Source organism: Toxorhynchites rutilus, chromosome 2 (genome assembly GCF_029784135.1).
Source record: "Toxorhynchites rutilus septentrionalis strain SRP chromosome 2, ASM2978413v1, whole genome shotgun sequence".
NCBI lineage: Eukaryota > Metazoa > Arthropoda > Insecta > Diptera > Culicidae > Toxorhynchites > Toxorhynchites rutilus.
In genome coordinates this window covers 129,076,855-129,088,483 of record NC_073745.1, presented here as the reverse complement: position 1 = coordinate 129,088,483, position 11,629 = coordinate 129,076,855, and the positions used below count along the sequence as shown (strand labels likewise).

At 41.3% G+C, this 11,629-nt stretch overlaps 1 protein-coding gene across 1 annotated transcript; it reads right to left on the bottom strand.

Moving 5' to 3' along the window:
- Window positions 1-1,292: 1,292 nt before the first annotated feature.
- Window positions 1,293-3,158, bottom strand: LOC129766114 (uncharacterized). Its single transcript, XM_055766571.1, has 2 exons — window positions 2,586-3,158; window positions 1,293-2,327 (listed from the first exon to the last, which is right to left on the bottom strand). The coding sequence occupies exons 1-2, from the start codon at window positions 3,156-3,158 to the stop codon at window positions 1,293-1,295; spliced, it is 1,608 nt and encodes a 535-aa protein (XP_055622546.1).
- Between the last annotated feature and the right edge of the window lie 8,471 nt (window positions 3,159-11,629).

Here is an 11,629-nt window from a genome sequence, read left to right as displayed (position 1 = left end):
GTCAGGTTGTCTCGATGATTTGAGTGTCGAACGTCAAGTTGAGACCACAAGCGAATGAATATTATTTCGCATATATTTGAACAGATCGCAAGACAATTCCTAGGGAAAACAAAATATCCATTTATCCATTTATTGAGAATCGCAATGCAACTTCAAACAAATGATTCTTGAGTTAATGGTAGTCATATGTTACATACATACACACATAATCAGTTGAGAGCCGTGGTGGCTCGTGCTGTCTCAATTATTCGTCTCCAATCTGCTCGGTCCTGGGCCACTCGTCGCCAATTCCGTAAGCGTCCCGTCACTCGCAAGTCGGCTTCGATCTGGTCGAGCCACCTGGCACGTTGAGCCCCTCTATTTCTGGTGCCGGCGGGGTCATTGAAGAGAACGGATTTCACTGCACTGTCGTCCGGCATCCTCGCGACATGTCCGGCCCACCGTAACCTCCCGACGTTCGCCAGGTGTACAATGGGAATCTCTACAAGTAGTGCCTGTAGCTCGTGGTTCATACGTCTGCGCCACTCTCCGCTCTCCGTTTGTATTCCACCAAAAATAGTCCGCAGCACTTTCCGCTCAAAGACGGCCTGAGCGCGTATGTCCTCCGTGACCAGCGTCACAGTCTCGAGTCCATAAAGGACCACTGGTCTTATTAACACCGTTAGCTTTGTGCGTTGCTGTATTCTCCTTGACCGAAGCGTCTTGCGGAGCGCAAAGTATGCACGATTTCCAGCTTGAATGCGTCGTTGGATCTCTTTCGTGATATTGTTGTCGGCGGTGATCAGAGATCCCAAGTACACGAATTCATCAACCACTTCCAATTCATCGCCGTCCACTGTCACTGTCCGTGGGAGCTCACTGTTTTCTCCTTGGAGCCTCTTCCCACCATGTACTTGGTTTTTGACGCATTAATTAGTAGTCCCACCCTCCTGGCCTCCGCTTTTAGTCTGGCGTAGTTTGCCTCAGCCGTCGCAAAGATTCTTGTTATCGAGTCAATATCATCTGCGAAGCTCAGGAGTTGGGTACTTTTGTTGAAAATCGTGCCCCTCGTTTCAATGTCCGCACGTCGGATTACACCCTCAAGGGCTATATTAAATAGCATACAGGATAGTCCATCCTCTTGCCTTAAACCTCTGCGTGATTCGAAAGGGCTCGAGAGTGCCCCCGAAACACGAACGTAGCACATAACTCGTTCCAAGGTAGCTTTGGCCAGCCGTGTCAGTTTGTCCGGAAAACCGTAGTCGTGCATGATCTGCCATAGCTGTTCTCGATCGACTGTATCATAAGCTGCCTTAAAGTCTATGGAATATGTGATGAGTGGTCAACTTGTACTCCCGACATTTCTGGAGGATTTGTCGGAGGGTAAAAATCTGGTCCGTATTGGCGCGGGCCCCCATGAAGCCCGCTTGGTACTGCCCTACGAAGCCTTTGGCTATCGGGGATAGACGACGTGTTAGAATCTGGGAGAGCACCTTGTAGGCGGTGTTAGTTAGCGTTATGCCGCGGTAGTTGCCGCACTCGAATCGATCGCCCTTTTTATAGATGGGGCAAACAATACCCTCCATCCATTCTTCCGGTAATTTTTCCTCCTCCCAAATCCTGGATATAACCCAATGAAGTGCCGTTGCCAGTATATTTTTACCGTGTTTATAGAGTTCAGCCGGAAGTCGGTCTTTTCCAGCGGCTCTATTTGCATTCAGCAGCCCGATTTCTCGCTGGATCTCCTGGAGGTCGGGGGCTGGGACATCATTATCGTTTGAAGGCACTCCCAGGTAGGTTTCCATTACGCCTCCATCTGCTATCTCGCCATTGAGGTGCTTATCGAAGAACTGCTGCCACCTGTCGACCACCTTGCGCTCGCTTGTAATCAGGTTTCCTTCCTCGTCCCTACACATGTCTGGATTCGGTGTGTAGGTCTTACGAGATTGGTCCACCTTCTCATAGAACTTGCGCGTATTATTAGTCTGAAATAGTTGTTCTAATTCGTCACGATCCCTGTCCTCCTGCTGGCGCTTTTTTCGCCTCAGTATCGTGGTCAACTTATTTCGCGCTCGTCGATATTTGGCCAAATTCTCCCTCGTGGCAATGCTTAAATAGTTTTTCCGAGCTGTTTTGCTTCTCTCCATCGCTTGCTGGCACTCCCCGTCGAACCAGTCGTTTCTTGGGCTCGTAGTTTCCTCACCTAGTACCGCGGTTGCAGTCTCTTCGATGGCAGAGCTAATCTTACTCCAGCCGTCTTCGAGATTCGAAGCATTTAGCTCCCCAGAGGAGGGTAGTGCCTCATCCAACAGGCGCGCGTAATTCTCGGCAGCTTGCGGGTCTTTTAACTGCCGAATGTTAAACCGAGGAGGGTGGTTTTGCCGTGAGTTGTAAGCTCTCGATAGTTTTGAGCGCACATGTACACCTACTAGGTAGTGTCAATCCGAGTCAATATCCGCACTGCGTAGGGAGCGTATGTTAGTGATGTTTGAGACAAATCGGCCTTCGATGAGGACGTGGTCAATTTGGTTTGTTGTATGTTGTTCAGGTGATCTCCAAGTGGCCTTATGAATATCCTTGCGGGGGACGAAAGTGCTTCTGATCACCAGGCCTCGGGAAGTTGCGAAGTTGATACACCGCTGGCCGTTGTCGTTCGTGTCAGTGTGTAGACTGCATGGGCCTATCACCGGTCTGTACATTGCTTCTCTACCAACCTGGGCGTTCATATCCCCGATGACGATCTTGATGTCCCTTGGTGAACAGCTGTCGTATGTCGCTTCCAGCTGCGCATAGAACGCTTTCTTCTCGTCGTCGGGTCTACCTTCGTGCGGACAGTGCACGTTGATGATGCTGTAGTTGTAGAACCGGCCTTTTATCCTCAGTACACACATCCTTTCGTTGATCGCCTTCCAATTAATAACGCGATCCAACAATCTGCCCAACACTACAAAGCCCGTTCCCAGCTCGTTGGTAGCCCCACCGCTCTGGTAAAACTGGGCCTTGCCGCCGCGAACCTTCCACACCTTCTCACCCTTGCGACAGATTTCCTGCAAAGCCACGATACCGAACTTGTGGGGTTCTAACTGCTCGAGCAGTATTCGGTCGCCACCCACGAAATTTAGCGATTTTCCATCTTCCAAGCTTCCATTCCATGTCCTTATTTCGTTGCCTGGGTCCATGCCGGATGTTCCGAGTCGTAATTAATTGAGTATTCGTAGTAGGTTATTTTAGGTAGGTTGCCTTCCTAGGGCCACGCTACCGAGTCTCGTGATGGGGCTGCCATCTTAGCTATAGTGTTCGAGACAACACGTTTCTTGATTCAGCCGCCCGCTTCGGGTCAGACGCTGTCGTGTGCCGCTCCTACCATGGAAAACAGACGCACACTAAATGAGAAAGCTCCACCCTCCGGAGGGGAGAAGAGAAGCCCCACCTTCCCTGTCAGCATACGACCAAGATCCCACCGAAGTTGGTTACCCGATCTTCACTATGGTTACTCGTACCCCAGCCGGCACCACGGGGAGGTAGGGATAGGAGTTACTGGACAGGAAGCTAAGGACCATGGATGGGGTCTATTTTATGCCTGCAGGTACGCGAAGTAAAGATGGTACGCTTAGCCCAGTCGTATGGTTAACCATGCGGTTATATCACAGATACAACTCACTCACACATTGGTCATTTACATCGCAAATAGGACGGTCAAAATCGTCTAAAGAAGAATGAAACAATTCAAGCTCGACACATGTTATTAGTACCTGACAACGAACTGGAAAAGTCGATTTGACGAACAGGCAACTACGAAGTTTCGGAAAGGTAGCTTTTGTTAAAGATACCAATACTCCGTAGACATTTGAAGGCCGCTGAAATGAATTCTAATGATGTCATTAATGAGATTGCATTGGATGTGTTCATGAAGTGGGACTTGTTTCTAATCGTGTATCTTTCTGTGGCATCTTGTGGAGAGACTTGTCAGAGCTGGTCTAATATCTAATCTAATATTATAATAAATACGTTTCCTGTTTAGATAACTTTGATTTTTCATTCGAAAACGAAAACTAAGTATTATAGAGGGGTGAAACCCTAGTAACCCGTCTCGGGTGTCACCCGGTCATGCTACGTCACTGGTCTGGGCGACTCTAGGGCGACTGTGATAAAACTACTTACACAACATCACCCAAATAGTTCTTCATCAGTTTGTTGATCGATGTTTGAGGCCGAATGTTGCCATAATTGCATATTGGACCCACATGTCTAGTTGCTGTTCGGTAAATGCTTACTCCAAACCAACGTGCTGCTGTGTTTGAGCTTCCCCATGATGGGCCCGTTTCCAGGTGTCTATAACGGACAACCTCTTTCTGTTTCCGAAACAAAATTTGCCGTGGGTATTCGTATTTGTGGTTGACATGTGATTTTTCGGGCTTAGGGTTGTAACCAGACCATTTTCCGCCATAAATAAGGTTCCTTGTAAACAAGATTTTTCTGTCATGGCGCACAGCTAAACATATTTGCATTTTCACGGATGCAAAATTGACTTAAGTCAACATATTTTACTGTGTTTGAATAAATAACTTTTAACTTCGGACGCTCAGCGATTGTTGCTTTCAGTCAAATGGTTGATCATTTGTAGGGTTTTGAGTTCTTTTTAGGTTTGATACCAGTCTTTGTATTCTTCAAATAAATCGTCTTCTAATTTTACAGACTGTTCAAGAAAATCCTTAGTCTCAGAACGCACAAACTATTTCTTACACTCTGTATTCAATGGAGCATGTTCGTCATATAAAATATAAATAATTTCAATCGGCGATTTCTCTTTTAGTTCCACTTCGGAGAGCGAACAGCCAACATTGTATGTTGAGACTGAAACATAATAAGAAAATTATCAAATCTAATAAAACTGTCTCGGAAGAGATATTGTGAATTGTGGGTGAATTGAATACAACAATTTCGTAGTCCTACGTTGACTATGCGATCGTGTCTAAGACAAAACCCTTCTATTTTTTTGTCGTTCTTCCGATTTCTTCCCGATCCGGGCTTCCTGGCTGTCGACAGACGATTCTCGAACGCTTTTATTACGCCATTTTTAACGATTCCACCAACTCGATGTGCAAGTATTTCGGGTTGTGTGATGCGCGAGCAAAATTATGATGTGCTGCTCTTTTTTGCTTGGACGCTAATGTCTAATAACATATTCAAAGATGTCAACCAACTTAATGTGATATTGATTTCATCGCCATTATCCACAGTATCAGCTTCTGAAAATGTCCGGTAGTTAGTACTCATAATCTGTATGCATTATCAGATTTGAACATTTCTTATCTATGATCGCGTGTTAAAACCAAGGATGGTTCCAATCGCATCAACGAGCGCTCGTTCAATTCTCTTATTTGATTCATTCAACGCACACAATAATATGTTTTAAATCACTCATGAAACAGAAAACTGACGTGTCAACGAAAACACTGAATGAACACAGCGTGAGAGTCATCGTTTGGTATTTGTGCGCGTGTTCATCGATGCTTGCTTGTATCATTTTATGATTCGTTCGTTAGTTTCTGCCGTCGCTTTACTTTCGTTTCCTGATCCGATTGGGTGCTTAGCCTCGGAGCTTTGGATCGAATCGCTTTGTGATAGAGTGGTGTCGCTCTCAGAAAAGAATTGAATCGCAAGGCAAAAATGCAATGCGATGAAAATATAACTTTTCGATGTGCTAATGCTCGCAGATGCGCACCTAACAGTTTTCGTTTAATAACTTTTAAAAGGAAAGCCAATAGAGTTCAGTTTGCTTACTAAATAGTAACTATATATAACCTTCGAAACGCAATCTATAAATACTTCGAGTTTTGCTTGTCCAATATTTATTATAATACAAATTGTCAAAAGCGGATTTTTGTCCAATAGTGGAGGCACAAGTTCGCAGCCTATGGGGCAAACGATCGCACTTATTGAAATAAGCTTTTGAGATAACTTGTATCAAAAATCAATGATTTATCATTGGTAGCGAGTGAAAAAATCATTAATAGCGTGTGTAGGCATCATCCAAGAGGGGATGGGTAGTTGATTACTTGCTGGCTAGACTGATTTGTTGTAAATTTCGAAAAGGCATATGATGCATCCTCATGAAGCTAGATCTCGTCCCTCTAGTTTTGTAACCTGGTTGTATCCGCGCTGGACTTTGATGGCTTTCGCAAAAAACACCAAATCTTTGAAGAAATCGTTTTGTCCAATGGTCTGCAATGGATGATCAGTTTCTCAGACTGCTCACTCTCGACTAGAGATGAAACGGAATGTTGATTTTATTTTCACTCCGGATGATCGAATTTTCCGGATAATCGAATCATAAGAAAATTAAAAGGAAATCTCTCGGTAAACGTAAAATAACTATGATTTGCTCTGACTTATTTGTACAATGCAGTATCTTAGCCACAAATTGACTAGCGCCCCATGGGGGAGGAATAATGTGTTGAAATTCGAAAAAAAAACATTGCCTTGTTACAGCTCATGAACCAAAATATTATTCAAATGATCAAGTCCAAATACACGCAAAAGCTTGGCATCCAGGAGCCAAGGAGAGTTCGATGAGATGGTTAAGCGAATCAACATTAGGGATGCTATGTTTTGGGTGGGCGAGGCTTGGGACGAGGTACCGAATGATTCCATTGATCCCGTTGTCGGCTGTAAAAGAACGCATGAACGCATGATCGGTGATTCTATGGTTTTCGTAAGACTCAAACTTTGGCGTCTTTACGACAACAGTAAGTAAAGTCTGAATGAGCTAAAATGTTGTATAGTGTATTTTTTCGAGGTAATCATTTTTTTTCAGGAAGTCCCATTCGTAAATTTGAGATGACCATTCTCATTGGCACTCTAATGCACATCGTTACTCATGAATTTATTTTTAAACCAAAATAAATAATTATTTGAAAGAAAAAAAATGAAATTAAATTAAATCTATTCTGCAATAATATCGTAACATATGGAGATGCGAAATAGACATCTTTTGAGAATCCAATAAATCAAAGGACTATCCAAGCGGATTCAAAGATTTATCACTTATTTTGTATTCTTTGCAACAATCTCAACACTCCTACCCCAACTTTTCCTTTTCCTTACTACATCCATGATTATTCGAAAGATCATATGATGCACTGTGGATAACCGAATTAAAACATACTAAACAGACACTGCTCATCCTAACTACATCCATGTTTCATTAAATTATCATATTAGGTATGTTTAAATATTAAATCGATGTATTCATTTAAATTTGGAATTGCCAACGTATATAATTTTACTGCAGATAATCGAAACTAGTTGTATATACCAACCCCTTTTCCAGCTCTCTCCTCTATCTAGCTTCGTACAAATTTGTTCAAATAACCATATTCATAAAGTATATTAACAAATTGTTCAAAACTTTCGATCAAAAAAAAAATTAAAACCAAAATACGGATCCGGATGATCGAGTCTAAAATTCCGGATGATCGAGCCTCCGGATAATCGAGTCCGACCTGTACTTACTCTTTCTTAACTTATATTAGAATTATTTCAATATAACCCCAAAAAATCATAATTTTAACCTTTTCTGTTATTAAGTTCTTAACAGAAAAAAAAACTGTTCAATATTCCTTGCAGAATACGTGATAATCTATTAATATGTGTTCTTCGCCTTAACTAAGTTTTTAAAGTGATTTAATTCATCCTCTTGCATTCTTGCAACAAAATTATTGATTGTCGGTCTGGGAGACCATTTGCGCGAGTATATTAGGGTTAAAAACAGGTTAAAAACGTTTTGTTGGGAGAAGTAATGGATACAATCTGGAACGTAACGTTATTTGACGGTGTGAAAAGTTCTTTCGGATTTATATTAGAACTTCATTTCTTTCCTGAAGAAACATTCCGCAAAAACTGAAATATGTATATTCGGAAGATTACTGTATCGTATTTATTTTCCATCGATTGGTGAAACGCTATACTCCATGCGAAAACTGGTAAATATAGACCATCCGGATAATATAAAAATTCTTGCTATCAATTTCATATCATATCTGTGTGTATGTTCTCATGCACCAGACTTTTTTATTCGATGTTTTCTTCTTTACGTTACCGGTGGTCCTGTTTTTTGGTCGTTAAAAGTTACTTGCTGGCGGTTTTCCAATGTCCTTTATGCTGCTATTCTTCGGAAGCAAACTACTGTACCACAAGCATTTACAAATCATAACATCTTTTATCGCATGTACAATTAACCCACATTAATCTAAAATATGTATTACACCTGATAAATTTCAAGAATAAGTAGGGGACATTCAAAAACAACTGATCGAATAAAAATCGCCGCTTTGTTCCCTGCTTATAAATATTTGTACGGTATGCATCACAATATACAGACATTTGCTGCATTGGCCCTTAAAACGCTTGCTGTCGGTATGATAATTGTTCAAATGAGTACAATCACGGGAAAATTATCGCTTGGCGATCCTTCTCTGTCTCATCCGCACACAAATCCGATCGACGGAGAGTGAATCATTGGTCGACAGAGCTGCTGTTCTTTCTACTTACGAGACAGAATGAACTTGTCTACCACATGTTTGGATTCGCTCACTCACTGAGTGGTATCGTATGATGCGAGACGAACACATTGATTGAAGAAGTTGTTTTCACATGCTGAAAAAAGTTGGATGCTTTCGTCGATTCTCTCGTCAATCACCAACATTGGTTAAAACCATAGAAGATATACAAAAATCTAACTTTCTTACCATTTACTGACGACCTACGACATATAATGGCTAGAATGAATTTAAATGGAAATAAAATAAAAAATAGTTATACCTAAGATATAACCACATTGTTAAAGTTGGACCACCGTTGGCTTAGTAATCATTTCAGTGTATTGATTCAATCATTGACTAAACCAGTGATTGGATGTAACAATTTCCGAATTCAATTGCGAACAAATCTCAATTTAGATCAATTCATGCATTGTTATAGATTACGTTCTTTGTTGCAAGTTTGACGTATGGAATGATGCTTTGTTCATTTCATTCATTTATCGTGGACTTCCAAGATATGTTAACGGAGGAATGACGATCAATGTATTTTATATTTCCCTCTGAAGTTATTACATCTCCCAAGTGTAAGGGAAATGGGGGTAAGACAAACATGTTAAGGAAATCTTCAATTGTATCGTTGGAAACCCATGTTTTCAAAAATTTAAAAGTTTCTTACAGTTCAATATAATGGTTTTCGAAATAACTGGCCAAATGTTGGGGTGATATTGACAGGTTCATAATATACGAAGCGTAGAGGTTCATCGCTCGCGAGAGGAATAATTTCACTCTCTGTTTGTGCGTCCAGTAACTGAAATAGAACAAAAAGAGAAAGCAATATAAAAAAGAGTTCAATATTCTTCCCTTCACTTTCCATCATGCATTGGATGTGATTATGGATGTGACTGTCCATTTCACCCCCTCAGTGCAATTATTTCAATAATTTAAATTTACCACTTACGAATGAATTTACTTTTCCGTACATACCTAATATCGCTTCTCTGTCAACTCACAAACCGAAATATAACCATCAGCGAATTAAATTTTGCAAAGAATTCAAGCCGCAAAAGTTACATCCACACGCGGAATCATGTTCGATTTTTGATTTTTGTTTCTCTATTCGTTATTTGATCAGTATTCATTGTCATAGGATAAAATTAAAAAGGAAATATTATTTAATAACATGTAGAAGGGTTTCCCATCAACAGAAATTTGAAATTCATAATGCAACTATACAAATCAACCACCTGTCCATCATACCCCCACTGTCCGTCTTACCTGTGGTTCCCCTACGTACTTCTCGAACCGCAAATTTGCTTGATTTGATGAACTTCAGGCACTCAGTTTTTAGATTCAACGATGCAATAGTTTACCTTTTTTCTAAGCGAATTTTAATGTACAGTGACCCTTTTCACGAATGTATACGGAGTTTCTATGACTAATAGGTAACGGTGCTCGGTATAAACAAAATGTTATTAGCGTGGAAAGACAAGAAGATCTTTTTCAAGGGAAAATAATTCCGACCGCAAAGGGTAAATGAAAGACGTGGTCCTACGAAAAAAAATCGAACAGATTCTGAAGTAAACATGCCGCTAGGTCATGAACCTCGGACAAGTCAAAAAATAAATTCGACATAAATCGGTTCAGTAGAAGTTGAGACATCGTGTACACAGTTTGTTTGAAAAAACTAGTTTCATGAAAAACGCGTTTGTAGTCAATTGTTATGGCCGTAATACATTAGATATCGTATCACTAAAATGGCTATAACTCGGTAAATGTTCGTGAATGCCTAAACTTCTGAAATGTGAAGTTTTTTTTTTCTGTTTTTTTATTTCTAGACAATAATATTGCCTTAAGGGCATTATGGTTTCATGATACATTTTGATCTCACCTCCTATTCTTTATGAAGGTACGTTTTCATATTTAATCTGTTTTAATTCAAAGTATATTTCTACTGCATGTGGAAGAATTGATAATGTTATTCTAGTGTAAAAAAACAGATTATTAGTTATTTCAAAACGGAGTGGAATGTGGTACTTACAATGATGGAGTAAAACCCGAAATTTTCCGGGCGAGATGTGGTGAAAAAGGATAAGTTGTCGTCAATGTCAGCGTCTTACGTCCAAAAAGTGAAGAAATCAGCAGGTTATAAGCCGTTTAAGATAGTTATTCTCTATGTTATGTTATGATAGTTAGTTTAAGATACCTAATCCTGACAACGTGAATGGCAAGCGTCTCGATCTGGTACGTTAGCCGCTCCCGTCATGCTTATATTTAACCGCTCCCTTATGGTTGGCATTTTCCCGGATGTTTGGAAGCTGGCATCAATCACTCCGATCTTCAGGCTTGGTAATACGCACGATGTGGAAAATTATCGACCCATTTCGATCTTGAGCTGTTTGGCCAAGGTGCTAGAACGACTTTCGCACGACAAGATGTATTCAGCAGTTCGGTCAATGATCTCGGACTCTCAACATGGATTCATGAAAAAGCGCTCGACAACCTCTACCTTGATGACCTTCACCAGCACAGTTATTCGCAGCATTGAGAGGCGTCAGCAAGTAGACGCCGTGTACATATACTTTTCGAGGGCTTTCGATAAAGTATCTCACAATCTTGCCATTTCAAAACTGAATCGCCTTGGTCTGCCTCCGTGGATTGTTCGCTGGCTGAACTCTTACTTATCATGTAGGAAGGGCTTCGTTAAGGTTCATGATGCCAAATCTGAGATCTTCGAAATACCATCAGGTGTTCCGCAAGGTAGTCACTTGGGACCTCTGATCTTCGTGACCACCTAAGTTCCTGTAAGTTGCTATACGCTGATGATCTTAAGTTATACCGTACGATCAACTCGATGCTAGATTGCTGTGCACTTCAAACTGATATTGCTCGGTTAATAACATGGTGTCAGTTGAACGGCATGCAAGTAAACACAGCCAAATGCAAGGTCATCACCTCCACCCGTGGTCAGTCGCCGATCAGATTCGAATATCCGATGGACCAGTTGACGCTTACAAGAGTCGATTCTATAAACGATCTTGGACTGATGTTGGACAGCAAACTACGATTCAACGAACATATACCCATGACAATCGCGAGAGCTAATGCCA

Bases quoted from the DNA above. Each gene is read 5' to 3' on its own strand.
- LOC129766114 (XM_055766571.1), bottom strand. From the start codon at position 3,158: ATGGACCCAGGCAACGAAATAAGGACATGGAATGGAAGCTTGGAAGAT. The intron at 2,328-2,585 runs GTGATCAGAAGC...AACATTCGGCAG, and splicing joins TCGCAACTTCCCGAGGCCTG to TTAAAAGACCCGCAAGCTGC.